The sequence below is a fragment of the Aspergillus luchuensis genome, chromosome 7, assembly GCF_016861625.1.
Source record: "Aspergillus luchuensis IFO 4308 DNA, chromosome 7, nearly complete sequence".
Classification (NCBI taxonomy): Eukaryota; Fungi; Ascomycota; class Eurotiomycetes; order Eurotiales; family Aspergillaceae; genus Aspergillus; species Aspergillus luchuensis.
Genome location: NC_054855.1, coordinates 1,302,636 through 1,316,670, shown reverse-complemented (window position 1 = coordinate 1,316,670; position 14,035 = coordinate 1,302,636). Strand labels below are relative to the sequence as shown.

At 48.5% G+C, this 14,035-nt stretch overlaps 6 protein-coding genes across 6 annotated transcripts; 1 reads left to right on the top strand and 5 right to left on the bottom strand.

Annotated features, from left to right (window-relative positions):
* Positions 1 to 779: 779 nt before the first annotated feature.
* On the bottom strand, positions 780 to 1,703 carry AKAW2_70493S (alpha/beta fold hydrolase; the record flags this gene model as incomplete). Its single annotated transcript, XM_041683081.1, has 1 exon — positions 780 to 1,703. The coding sequence occupies one exon, from the start codon at positions 1,701 to 1,703 to the stop codon at positions 780 to 782; it is 924 nt and encodes a 307-aa protein (XP_041547377.1).
* Positions 1,704 to 2,270: 567 nt separating this feature from the next.
* Positions 2,271 to 3,176, bottom strand: AKAW2_70492S (class I SAM-dependent methyltransferase; the record flags this gene model as incomplete). Its single annotated transcript, XM_041683080.1, has 1 exon — positions 2,271 to 3,176. The coding sequence occupies one exon, from the start codon at positions 3,174 to 3,176 to the stop codon at positions 2,271 to 2,273; it is 906 nt and encodes a 301-aa protein (XP_041547376.1).
* Positions 3,177 to 7,493: 4,317 nt separating this feature from the next.
* AKAW2_70491A (uncharacterized protein) lies at positions 7,494 to 8,973 on the top strand (the record flags this gene model as incomplete). The annotated part of the gene is made up of 2 exons (XM_041683079.1): positions 7,494 to 8,858; positions 8,914 to 8,973. The coding sequence occupies 2 exons, from the start codon at positions 7,494 to 7,496 to the stop codon at positions 8,971 to 8,973; spliced, it is 1,425 nt and encodes a 474-aa protein (XP_041547375.1).
* A 1,689-nt stretch (positions 8,974 to 10,662) lies between these two features.
* On the bottom strand, positions 10,663 to 11,580 carry AKAW2_70490S (uncharacterized protein; the record flags this gene model as incomplete). Its single annotated transcript, XM_041683077.1, has 1 exon — positions 10,663 to 11,580. One exon carries the CDS (start codon positions 11,578 to 11,580, stop codon positions 10,663 to 10,665), a length of 918 nt encoding a protein of 305 aa, XP_041547374.1.
* Positions 11,581 to 12,462: 882 nt separating this feature from the next.
* AKAW2_70489S (uncharacterized protein) lies at positions 12,463 to 12,831 on the bottom strand (the record flags this gene model as incomplete). The annotated part of the gene is made up of 1 exon (XM_041683076.1): positions 12,463 to 12,831. One exon carries the CDS (start codon positions 12,829 to 12,831, stop codon positions 12,463 to 12,465), a length of 369 nt encoding a protein of 122 aa, XP_041547373.1.
* A 582-nt stretch (positions 12,832 to 13,413) lies between these two features.
* On the bottom strand, positions 13,414 to 13,753 carry AKAW2_70488S (uncharacterized protein; the record flags this gene model as incomplete). The annotated part of the gene is made up of 2 exons (XM_041683075.1): positions 13,414 to 13,584; positions 13,643 to 13,753. The coding sequence occupies 2 exons, from the start codon at positions 13,751 to 13,753 to the stop codon at positions 13,414 to 13,416; spliced, it is 282 nt and encodes a 93-aa protein (XP_041547372.1).
* Between the last annotated feature and the right edge of the window lie 282 nt (positions 13,754 to 14,035).

Sequence of the window (14,035 nt, the reverse complement as noted above, 5' to 3'; positions counted from 1 at the left end):
ATTAATTTCCAATTTCTCACTTTAGGCCAACAGTATTCATGTAGACTAACCTATCAGTGGCTCACTTGATCAGATCGTTGAAGAGATTTATGTCAAGACGAAGGGTCATAGATATATGGATTTGATCTATCTAGATCTCAAGGGGCTGGGTGGTTGATTGGTTGAGGTGGTGGTCGGAGGCCACGCAGGAAGAAGAGGCGAAGGATCAGCTGACAGCTGCCTGGCTGCAGTGAATGCCTCAACAATTTATCGTACCTGATTTAATATGAATCGCTGCAGACTGAACGCTTCACTCCAGGAATTCTCGAGCAACGGATCAGTATGAATGCACTCTTCTGCTAGATTGGCTCTTTCTATAAATGTCTAGTTCATTGTGACGAAATTGCGCAAAGCCTGCAGTCGAAGCTCCATGTGAGTTGCTTGAGCTTGTCACGGGCAGCAACATGGTATCTGATAGTATCATCGTCACCACCGTTGGCTTATACTGACGTGCGTCATTGCCAGTTCCCACGGAAGAGCCACGTCTCACGTTTACTTCAACAATGGGTGACTCCTTACGACCAACAACCCCCCTACACAGGAGCTTGAGACAGCGGTGGCGCAGGCGAATCTGTGACATGGAAAAAGCATGGGGTTGATCGTGAACTTTCCATATTATCTGCGTCAAAGACACTATACCGAGTATCTGCGCTCAGCCAAGACAACCCCTGTGGACCTGATAAGCTATATCTTTCTACCAGCAGGGCCTTCTCCCAAGTGGAAACAAAATGCGTGCCAGATCATTCACGAATCATCTTCAACACCCAACGAACCTCATCCGCAATCAACTCCGGCTCCGTCAATTGGATATTATGCCCACTCCGCTTCGTCACCGAATACCGCGCAACGCTCGACAAACTCAACAACTCCCGATGAAACTCCTCTTCACACCTCTCCCACCTCGCCAGGCACTCCCTGAACCTCTTTCGCTGCGCATCCGTACCTCCCCCCTTGGCTACACCAGCCTCATACAACAGCTCATGATCCCTCTTTGAATTTCCTCCCAGCACACTCAACGGCTTTCCCCTCATAACATCCTTCCCAGGAACAAGTTGCTCCTTCTCTGCTAGTACACCCCGACTGACCTGCAGAAACGGCATCTCTAGTGCCGCCTGTTTCGCATGCTTTTCACTATTTTCCTCAGCCATCAAATCGTCCCATTCTTCATCAGTCAACACACGATCGCGCACCAGCCCAACAACATCCATGTAATCCAACCCATTGGTGACAGCAGCAATACTCGGATCCGGCCACGTTTCCATCATCATACGCTCCTGCACTGGATCTACGAGCACCATGCCGCAGATATCGTCTGGTCGGGCGGCGAGGAATTCCCGCGCCAGGATGCCACCCCAGGAGTGTCCGATGACGAGGTATGGCGGGGCTAGGGCTGCGGCATCAAGGAGACGGCAGAGTTCGTTAATGACGGTAAGAGAGTCGAGTGGGTTTGGGGATGGTTCGCTGCGGCCGTATCCGGATCGCTCGTAGAGGAGGATGGATGCGTCGGTGGAGAGGTGACGGCATACGGCGCTCCATTCTAAAGCGCTGCTGGTAATTCCAGTTAGGATTATTACGAGCGGAGTCTTGGGTTGGCGGGGTGGGCCGCGGAGGGCGTAGCTGAGGGTGTGGGTGCCGATGCTGGCTGTGTGGTTGAAGTGGTCCATGGTGTGGTGGCAGGCAAAGAGAGATAAAGATGAACTTTTGGGAGGGATGATGGAAATCGATAGAGAAAGACGAGAGAATTGGTTCAGCATTGGAGTTTGTTTATATTGTTAGTGCTTATCTAGTGAGTCATTCATTTACGGGGCTAGTAATTGACTAGTCGAGTTGATGGCCCGATAGGCCCCTTTGAGCTTGTAGGATGATGCTTCAAAGATACTATGGTTTCTGTATCCATATGTGGCCTGAGATTCAGTGTCTCTCTAAAATGGGATGATCTATAGACTGCCTATATCTATTACGTCTTGTGACAGAGGTATTGGCAGATACAATGTCCATCACGAGCCAGAGATAATAGGACAAGACCAACTCCTCACGAGCTAAAGAACCCTCAACATTGTGGACTCCTATATGCTACCGGGCTTCAAAGAGGGAGGTCATCAACAATTGTACGAGTAACGAATTGATTATTATAGCCATAAAAGATAGATAACAATGACAGAAGTCCAATTGGACACATCCAGATAGTGAGCCTAGATATAGAATATCTTCTCAAGAACACGAAACGAAGTTTAAGCAAGTGGCTTCTGACCCACAGCCGTTATGATCCGGTTCTGATGAAAGACAACACCCTTCTCCGTCTCCTTAACCGCAGCAGAAAACATCTCAATCCAAGCCTCCCGGGACAGAGGCGCATTGGGAGCATCAGCCTTGGTTGGAAACAAAGGCGTCAGGTCCTCCAAAACCATGAGATACGCATCAGTCCAAGCCTTGTAGTCGATCTTGCGCTTATCGTGTGTAAGAAGGCGTACATTCTGGAACCCGAATTCCGTCAGGGGTTTGTCGAGTTCGTCTATCCAGGCGTAGCTGATGCCCTTGGCTTTAAGACCGCCCTTAAGCACCTGCATGACGCTTTCGCAGGCCGCAGTCGGAATCTTGGAGTTTGGTGCCTCGACGAGGAATATGTCGCCCCGATTTTCTTGCCACTGCAAGTAGCCACCGGGTTTCAGGAGTGACGAGGCCGCGGATAGTGTGGGAATGAGAAGATCGGTGCCTGAGACAGTGCTACCAAAAGAGCGGATGTGCACCACATCGTAGGTGCCGAGAAGGTGGGCAGGAAGGGGATTGGCGAGGATGTCTAGCTGTTGCAGCGAGATCGAGGGGGGCAGGTAGGCGGGCGCCGGAAAGTGGATAGGATTGATGTCGAAGCCGTCAAGCTGGGCAGTGATATTTTTCTTCGATAGCTCGGTGTGTAGCTGCGTAAGCCAGATGGCGTTGCCGCAGCCGAGGTCAGCAATCTTCAGAGGCTGCTGGGCGGTGGTCACGGCCTTCTCGATTGCGGGCTCTAGGAGATAGCCAGTGGTGTTCTGGTACAGGAAGTGCTGGAGGTGCAAGCGGGCAGAGGATCGGAAGTTCCGGTCTGGAGAAGTCCAGAATGTGTACTGGTTGTAGTTTTCGATATGGGAAGTGACGGTCATTTTGGCCAAGTGCAAGGAGGAGGATTTTTTGGGATGGGAAGAAGAACGTGTTCAGTTCGGCGCATGCTTGGCCTTAAATAACTCTTTGTTGATACCCTAACACACTTCTAGGCTCATGAGGAGACGCATCATTTGCCCGTTACTGGGGAGTGTAAAAGAGGCGTACTATTCCTCAGCCGGATTAATGCTTATACGATGTAGCCTAAATCAAGCTGGTGTATGCTAGCATTTTTTGATTCGTTGATCACCGCTCACTGACCTCTGTACCGGCCGTTCGAGGTCGGTTTAGAAGCCGACATGACAGGAATCATGACTCAGTTACGCCCGAGAGCACAGAACTTGGTATGGAGCTCATCCAGTTGGAATTGCCCTTATACTCCCGGTTCCCGCCCCTCTTTTGACAGCCGACGATGCAGGCCAGCGTGTCAATATTTCATAGGGCACTCCAGGACAAAGAGACCATCCCCATTTCAGATGAGGGGTTGGCGCGGCCTGCTGGTGAGGAAATAGACTTAAGTGTGATTGGGCAATTAGGAATTTGATAAACATGGCACTGATGCTGTACATAAACATAGCTATGACTTGATACTCCAATTCACCCCAGAATAATCTGATGGCGCTGTTTACTCAGATATACTCTACAGAACTATTGAACAAGCCGGGGTATCCATGACAACCTGAGGCAATCCCGAGCACTATCCCCCACAAATGAGCGCATAAAATAAAGCGCAAGAGGCGACATAGCCAGCAGAACAAGAGTTTGGCAAAAGATAACCGCATTTGACTGATGGCATAGCACGGAGCGTATACACACAGCATCAAATACGAGAAGAGCTGCAGGTGACCAAGCCAGAATCGGCGTACGAATCAATCACAAAGGATCATAACTTAGGGTGTGAAGAAAGAAGGGGGGTGCGGGAGGGGTGGACGTGTAATCGAGCGAAGAATGGATGGGTGAAGCCGCCAGACCCGAGTATCGTTGGATCTTTTCAAAACACTTCACCGCACTCAGTGGTGCTCATCACACCATCCCAAGCCAACATCCAAAGCTGTGTATAATGCTGCCCCCGCTAGCTTAGAGGAGACTTACGAAGGTGGGGTTGTTAATATGCCAGTGTTCTCAAGAAAAACAACCGACAAAGTCCGTGCGTGGTGTCAGCCCCTCCAGCAATGACTAGGTGCCTTACCATATTCTCCACCGCATTCCAGGTCCACAGTTCAAAGGAACGGGGGCCCGAACCTTAAGAGCTTTTAACCTTGAGTATATCCGGTCGAAGATATAATGACTGGAGTGTGCTGTTTTATATAGCAGCTGCTAGTAGTTATTTTCCGTTCGCCTGTCTTTATCATCTTGGGATATAGGATGGTATTGCCCAGTGCGTAGTAATAACTAGCGTAGATGAATAACCACAATCACTAGATGATTCAAGTGGGAGGAAGCATCAACAATAAGACGATAGATAAGTGAGGCGAGGTGAGGGGAACCCGGCATGCAGCATCTACATGATTGGATTGTCTGCTCGCCGGCCTGCACGAACCCCTGCTAGAGGGACGCCTAGACCTAATAGCCAAGAAACTATGACAAAGTGGGGGGAGAGAAACGAAGGAATGCTTATGGGACTCAAAGTTGGATTGTCGGATTGATGGATACCTTTCATTTCCTGACCGGGCCTGTTGGTGGTAGACTCCGCCTCTAACAATTTGCCGAGTAGCATGCTTGTGGCGATATGGCCTAAATTGTCACCCGAAGTTTTATTTTGAAGTCAAGCACTACTACCTTCATTTATTGGATAGTCCAATATTTCCACAGCTGCTGAATCATGATATCAGGGTCATAAAATTGTGCAAGTGCTATAATGGTTCAACTTGAGGCTGGTCGGATTCGTCAAAACCTCCTCTTCCTCGGGGCCTTCCTGCTGTTGATATAGCTCTTTGTCTAAAGAAGAGTGCCGACCTATCCGTGTAAAGTCATAATGGATTCTCCGTTCCGGCGGCCCAGCACCATGTGGTACACCACGTTGCAGCAAAAGTCGATTTTGACTGGAAGCGCCCGTTCGATGTATGTCCTCTTGGTCGGACTGGTGATAAGGGCTTTCACAATAGCCAGACATGCACCGTTCTGACTGATCCGATACAGCATCTGGATCACAGTATAGAGGTCTTCATCCCAGAACTTTTTCTTCTGGGCGCTAACATCATCAATGACACAGATAATCTGTTTGTCAAGGATGAGCTGCAGGAAAAAGCTCCCGGAAAGTCAGACAAAGCAATATATCGTCCAACCATCTGGATTATCGCTGAAGGAGCGTGTACCAATGGACTGGCAGTCGAAGGCCATTCGTACAGATATGCTGCGTCATGAGACTTCTCATATGCTCCTGTGGACCACTAAGCCCATCTATGGAGGACTCATGCTAGGTTCAGAAGAGATGCAACAGAAAGTGATTTCGGCCCTGGGATAGATGCAGTGCCATATTAGCATGGATCATAAATAGAGGTGAACAACCACGGAATCGAAATTGCCGTTGACTAGTAATAAGTCGGACCTGAGAAAAGAAAGACAGGTGGTAAAGCTCTGGTCTTTCTCAATTCCGAGGAGCGTTTACTTGCACATAATTTGTCTTAAGGGTCATCTTCACTGTTTTCTGCGTTGTAGCAAAGCTGTACTCAGTTGGTCCGACAAAAATCCGGTTAGGCCAGTGCGGGTACTGGTAGTCTAAGTTATAATGATATGGGTTTTCAGAATTGCCCCAAGAAGATAGAGCAAGATATAGGGAGTATCGGCAGGAATCGTAGTAAATCACACAGTAGATGAAGGGCAAAAGGATCAATCGCATCTGCTCAGCTTTGCAGATCTTACCCACATCAATGACGCCTTCAAATCTCGCAGTCACATCAGTTAATACTTTCTCTAATTGTCCCTGAAACGGAGAAAGCGAATTTGGAGAATAAACCTAGACCAACTGGAGTTGATCGGAAAGAACGGAGCGAAATAACAGGAAAACCGGCTCTGACGATCGCAAGAACCAGCGTCGAAGAGTTTGCCGAAAAGCTATATCAGCACGAAAGGGTAGTCTGGATCGGTAGATAAATTCAAAAGGCCTCTGAAATTGCGTCTTCATTGGCACGTCATGACAAGTATATAAATAAGCTTAAGTGGAGCCAGACACCACATTACATGCGTGGGATGAAAGGCAAGAATGACGATGGGATCGCCTTCATGAAAGGTAGTGGAGCCGACTTTGTCACCAAGCCTGTACCAGAGTAAAGGACTCATTCGAACGTCGGCTATCACTGTTAGTGGTTCCAATCTCTCGTGGCTAGTCAGCCAACGTTCTCTTTCCACCTAAACAACGAAGCCTATTCTCACCCATAGCCACCCTTTACTAGCCCTGAGATGCGGGGGTTTTTGGGCTAGAGGGATTAGGTAAAGGATAATCAGCCCTTTATACTATTAGACTAAAAATCAACACGACAGTCGCTAGGCAGCATTTGTATTACTGGATGGATTGTATAATAGCAGAAATCTTACTGTCGCACTCCAGTAATATTTTTCGAATTTTTATAGAATGCCCCAGATGGACCACCCCCGGATCAGATATGACAGGTCAGGTGGACAACTTGGGGTGGGTGGCGCCCACATGGCTTGAGGCTGCAACGATCATCCCTTGCGGCGCCAAGACTTCTTAAATCGGATTGGCAGTTCGAGATCGGAGGCTGCCAATCACGTCCGGATTCCGACGGAATATAATTTATCGCCCGTCGCACAGCGTCATAAGATTGGACAAACCAAACACTATAGACTGAGCTTCCATGTAATTGATGCAGAAGCCAAAGCTACATTTACTGTAATAATGTTCATGCCTACGTGAGATTTGGCATGATAATTTGAAGCTCACTGGCGATTATGAAGTGGCTACTGTGGAGGAGACAGACTGATCATGCAACTACGTCAACTCGAACCCACCAGTGCAAAAATTTCACAGTTTTCCGCAGGAAAACCCTTCGCGGAAGGGTTGAAAGCGGAATACGCGTGAGTTTCCCGCGAACCCATAATTGGTCAATGCTGGACCCAGATGGTATGATTCCCGCTCCCCACCCAATCAGCGGGCCTCAATGGTGACTGATGCAACGGCGGGGAGTAATCAGGTTTCGGACAGCAATACCCCGCGGTAACGGACGGTGAAAACTCGATGTCAATGTCTGGGAGGTGCGAATTACAGTCACCACAAAAATTCAAGCTTTGATTCGATTATTCATGTGTTGCTGCTTTTCCTGTCTTGCGTCCAGTACAAGCTCGGAACGGCTCAGCTCACTATGGAGTCTTCAATTGGCAATTTAGAGGCCAACCTCCCCGGCAATGGGAGCAGTAAGTCCAACAAGGAGCCACTCCCCGCAAAGCTGAACGCCTGGGTTGATGGCAAGCTGCCCGACGCTGTGGACGATGGGGAACAGCAGATTATCGAGGCTGGAGAAGCCAAGTATCATCGCCTCGGCTGGAGGGGTCTAACGGTCATGCTCATTGTGGAGGCCATTGGCCTAGGATCGTTATCTATTCCTTCCGCATTTGCATCTCTCGGCATGGTGGCCGGCGTTATCTGCTGCGTTGGCATTGGCTTGATAGCCATCTACACCTCGTACGTGATTGGGCAGGTGAAGCTCGCCTTCCCGGCTGTTCGGGATTATGGTGATGCGGGTGCCTTGCTGATGGGTACCTGGGGTCGGGAACTATTCACCTTTATGTTGATCCTTCAGCTGATCTTCCTGACGGGTTCCAATTGCTTAACCGGCACCATTGCCCTTCGCCATATCACGTCTAGCGGCATCTGCTCCGTTGTCTGGAGCGTGGTGTCCGCGGTGATTCTTCTCTTGCTCTCCATCCCGTCCTCTTTTGCCGATATGGCCTGGCTCGGCTACGTGGATTTCGTTTCGATCGTGGCAGCCATTGGCATCACCATCATCGCTACTGGCATCCGGGGTACCGATTCTACCGGAGGCTTGGCAGCCGTGGACTGGTCGGCCACGCCGCAGGGCGATCCTACCTTCTCAGATGGTTTCATCGCGATTAGCAATATTGTCTTTGCGTACACCTTCGCTAGCTGTCTCTTTTCGTTCATGGACGAGATGCATACCCCTAGGGAATTCACCAAATCCATCTGGTCCCTTGGCATCCTTCAAATCGTCATCTACACTGTCACGGGCGCCACTATCTACGCCTTCGTGGGCACCGATGTCCAGTCTCCTGCCTTGCTTTCAGCTGGCACAATCGTTAGCAAGGTCGCCTTCGGCATTGCCCTTCCGGTCATCTTTATTTCGGGCGCTATCTGCACCATCGTGGCTGGACGTTTGATTCACGGCCGGATCTACGCCAACAGTGTGACCAAGTACATCAACACACCCAAGGGCTGGATTACGTGGCTTACTGTGATCACTGTCTTGACCATCATCTCGTGGGTCATCGCAGAGGCTATTCCGTTCTTCGATGATCTTCTCTCCATCACATCGGCATTGTTCACCTCTGGTTTCTCTTTCTACCTTCCCCCGATCATGTGGTATGTCCTCATCCGCAAGGGGCCATGGTACTCCAAGGAGAACCTGTTGACCAGTCTGGTGAATCTGTTTGTCTTTATCTTCGGCCTCATTGTTCTTGTTGGTGGTCTTTACTCGAGTATTCAGGATATAGTAAGTTATCTCCCCCTCACCTCTCAACTAACCTTTCACTAACCCTATCCAACAGCGACTTAATTACCGCGAAGGCGATGTCCACAGCCCTTTCACTTGTGGTGATGTTTCATAAAAGCTTTGTTTTCATCATTATATATTACCCGCACATGTTAATAGACCTTTGTACCGAGCCATTCGGCTTGATGATTCCCATGCCATCTGGAATGTCTAACTTGTCATATCTCACGAAGACATGATAAACGCCAAACTGGCTTTGCGTTGTTGGAAAAGAAAATGCTGTATATTAGCTGCCTGTACATATATTGAGCTCTGTTGAATCGGGATACAGAGGACAGGACAGCCTTTACTCTGAGATTCTTTGTGTTGACTTTTGTCACTTGATTTTCCAATCCGCCACATGTCAACAACGAACATCACCAGGCAGTGATTCTTATCTGTTCTTGGTCCGCAACCTATTTACCATACTACCTTTCGGACTCTGTTCATAATAACAACTGACTCACACTTCAATTCGACCCCGTTCCGAAATTGATAGACGACCACACTCGCAACCCGCCATGATCAAAGACGTTATCTCATCTACAAAACGGAGCTGTTGAGCTCACTGTGACCATCTCATGATGACTCGCTATTACCTTGTTCTATGGAGCATCAAGTTCAATAAGGAACCTGATATCTGGGTTCATATTATCTTTTGGAATATATATTCCTAGATAGTTGTTTATCTTACTACTAATATATATTACGGCAGAGCTGCCACTAATTGATCCCTGAAATGATCCACAGCTTGAACCTAATTGCCATTCTTCCAATAAATAGAGTATGCCAAAGAAAATTGAGGATAGCGAAAAAGCATAGTGGGCTACCTTTTTTTTATTCATGTAATTTCGAGTGGGGACGTGATTCAATTTGAAGATTCAGTTGAGTAAACTGTCGCGGAGCTAATTCCATATAGCGTAAGGTTTCGTAAAGGAGAGATTGGCTAGAACGTAGCTATCTCGAAAATTGTTTGCCATTTGATGTAGAAAGTGCCAGAAAGTCATGAAGAAAAAGGGGAGTACTCGGCTCAAAAGTACATGGTCGACCTATTTCGTACGCTTTGATGCTATCTATCCTTAGGCTAATGAGCCCTAGTAGTTTATTCCCCCCAAATGCCGCTGCAATAGTTCGTTACCCTCTACTATACTATATAGATTAAGAAGTAGGAGGTGCTATCAATTGCCTCTCTCCGAACTTTAACCGGAGCTCATGCAAGGCCGGCCTAGAACTCCGCTTCCCGAGCTCAATCCATGGTACCGAGCTCCCCAGCAAGTGCGCGATTGTAGTTTCTTCGGAAACATGTGAAATGCTTTGCAACTTATTCCATAGGTTCTTTTACCAGATATATTTGGGTCGCCGATCGAAGACCCTTCTAAAATGGGCGCATCAGCGATTCATGTATACGTGAAAATGTGCTTGTTCATGTCACCATGTAAACCAGAAAATATCCATATTGATGCAGTAGATTGCCTACATCAAGGTTAGCATGTGCGAATTGAATAGAAACTTCAAGTCTCCAGGTGCTATATATGAAACGTATAGAAGCGTGTTTTAGCACAGCCCGTACTCGGAAGGCACGTTCGGTTGAAGAACCCCGTTCAATAAGCACCTCGCCAGTGTAAGATAAGACTAGTCAGAGTTCACTTTGAATGCATGCATCCCTAACGCTCCCTTAGGATTGAACAACCGAGCAAGAGGTATGTCATTGTCATTAACTCCTAACAACTATGACAGACTCATGTACAGCCAAACCAAAGCGCCATTACGCCGAATTCTGCCAATTCTGCACCACAAGCCAAGTAATCTTCTCCGTATGCCTCACCTCCTTATCCATCTCTCTTGCTTTCTTCACCAGCTTCTTTCTCGCTTTCAGATCTGCAGTCTGCCCTGCCATCTCATATAACAGGATAGCTTCGCCGCGCCAGATCTCATGTTGAACCTCTGATACGACCTGCCAATCCCGAACAACCTTCGCCGCATCCCTCCGCACCTTTCCCTTCTCCTGGCTCCATCCCCTCTTCGCCTCCGCCGCAAGATCCAAGTCATAAACATAGTCGATAAGCTGACATAGCTGTCTCCCAGGTACGCGAACCCTTGAGCGCATGCCCTGAACAAGGTCCGTTTTCGATGGTACGGTCCACCGCGGACATAGCGACGCACAAAGCGGAAACTTCGGATGAAGGCCTAGTATCTTCCTCAGCTGCTTACCACTGACAATCGATACTTCAAGATGCTTGGGATGGAACAGCAGCCGATTCGCTCTGTTTAGATAGGCCGTCCTCCGCGCAAACGGTCCCTTGATATATGCCATGTGGATGAGACGAGCTGTGAGGTCCGAACATTGTCCCAGAAGTGTGGTGATTTTCGTGGGGTCGATATGGTCAGCAAAGTGGATGACCTGACCGGCCTTTTGCATGTACTTCAGGGCTGTGTGTCCGGCCTGTATGATGTTCAACTCGTCGATGAAATCGAGGAAGACTTCCTCGGGGATCCCAAAGTTGGTTAGAATGTCGGTGTAGGCGCGGATGAAGGGGAGATTAATTAAGAGTCGATCGGTGAGATTGCATACGCGGGGTATGGCTATTAGACGCTCTAAGGGTTGGTAATTTGGTGGTTGGGAGTCGGTGGAGTTTGTTTCAGTGGTTGTGGTTTCGTGGAGGTCGGCGGATTGAGTATCCATAGTGGGTGAGTAAGAGGGGCTGTTTTTGGGCTTGGTTGAGGTGGGCGTTCATCATGGAGTGTAAAGGTGGAAGTTGTAAGGGTGAGGCTTTGTGGCTGTCATGCTATGCTCGGTCTTTTATGGTTCTCTCAGTGAGTCTTGCCCCTGATAACTAGACGAACAAACTTGATACTTCTGACATGTGGCAGACTGCGCCTAGATCCTCATATCTGGGCACTATCGTAAAACGTATGAAAACTATATGCACCGCCGCGATGTTATTGAACTGCCATAGAGCTATTGGTCGCCCAGGTCATGATACGAAAGAACAGCTTCAGAGGCTGGCCTGGTCAACTGACAGCTCAATGGAAGTCGGAGCCGATGATAGCGCAAGCACAAAATTAGGTTCTCTTTACCAAAATCTATCGTTAACGGGGTTGACATGCTGCCTGGAACCAACAACGACCCCTCCCGGCGATTTGGATTCCAGGCCCGCCACATCCGGGCAATGGTCCCGAAGCGAGCAATTTTAAGCTAGGGAGGCAACCCCACTAGGTTCCAAAGAACATTATTAGTTGGTAATTAAGGTGCTCACTCGTAACCAAATAAAAGTTCACGAGAAAGTTTCAACCAAATCATATGATCTGTCAATCCGACCACGTCTCTCTTGCATTCCACCCAGGTATTTGATTCAGGATTTCACCCACCCTTCCTCTTCTTTAGGACTATCCAATAATGTCCCATCGTTGAGACCTAGCATAAGCCAATCATAAGAGAACACACATAGCATTAACTCGCCCAATACTGGCTAGGTATCTATTTTCAGCTCCTGAACCAGAACCTCCAACCCTCCACCCCACACCTCCCCTCACACATCCCCTACCAATCCACATCACCTAACAGCTAAGTCTCATAAGACATAAAAGTCCCACAATATGGAACCCATCTCATCTCCCAAACAACCCCATACGGCGCATACCTCGCATTCATCCCATCAACATAGGTTCGCAGCCGATCATTAAAACGATCCACCGCGGCACCGTAGAAGCAAATCGACAGCCCACACGTGAAGCAGACCAGGAATATCTCTCGACTTCGGTCTTTGGAGAGCCTTTCTGCCATATGGCGTATGATGTACATGTCTTGATCCCACATGAATTCGGGCACTCCACGTCGTGCTAAGACTGGTGGGAAACCGGTGGGGAGACCGTTGACTGTGGTGGGGAATTCGACCCTTTCGTGGTCGGCTTCCACGATGCTGATGTTGGCCATATAATTTTAGTGTTCCTTTGTGGTAGGTTAGTCTCGAGTATTAGTGTGTGGGAAGAAGACTTACATTCAAGGAGATCGGGAGCGAATGTGGTAAGCTTTTGCGGTCTGTGCGATGTCTGTCAGGTCGTGTTGAGGGTTAAAGGTAATAGTCCTTGAGAGAGTGTTTTCTATAAATACACTATATACTGTACTACCAAATCTAGAACCTAGTTCCTTGGGAAAGTAGATTCGATAATAATGGCCAATCCACGAGATGGCTGAGTTCTAGACTGTTTTTCTTGCCATATAGGCAGTAGGATTTGGGGAGATGAACGAGCAGTACTCTGTATGCTGCGTACCCGAAAAGAGAATCTTGGTCAGATGTTCTCGGGTTATTCCTTTGGACTATGGTTCTCCCCGTAGGCTCAACCTAAAGAAACACATTTACAGCAAGAATGAGGAACGCTATAGATATAAACGAGTTATTTGAGGCACTGAATGTACAACATCTCTCTCATCAAGCCAACGCTTCTGATTGTACCGTCCTTCATGCTCCATGTAACTAACATCCCGCTAAAGCCCCTCTCCAAACCAACATATCCTTCACTCAGTGTAGCAAGGCGTCCGACCCTGCGCCGTAATGGCACTAATACACTCATATTTACCCCCAGCATTGCACGCAGTACCGGCTGTGCCATCCGCATTGCTAACGCCGTCGGCCCGATGAGCTTTAGCGCAGATGCTGGTGCAGTCCAACTCTCCGATAGTTGCATCCTGTAGGAAAGCTTATTAGCTTCTCGGAAATAGTATTGCTGTGTGGGACAGTACTTACCGAGTATACGCAGCAGTGACTGCTGTCGCTGAACTCGCACTGGCAGTACGTGCAGGCCTGCGCGGTGAGGGCGCTGATAAGGAAGAGTCCGAGGGCCATGAGGCGGACCATGATGAATAGTGAGTTTGGATAAGAGTCTTGAAAGGTTTGGCAGGTGTCTTGGTTGACTGAGTTGTATGGTTTAGTGGATAAGTTCCTTTGTAGTGCGACAGGAAAGGGCGCCCTTATATGTTCTTTCCCGGATTTCGGGGTGCCAGGATCATGCGGACGAGTTCCCCGGCAACCCTAGGGCACCGCGAAAGGGATTGAATATGGGTATAGTGGTTCTTAATTGCCCATATCTAGAAAAGGTAACTTCTACGGGGCGATATAGAGGATCCATGCGCATAGAGT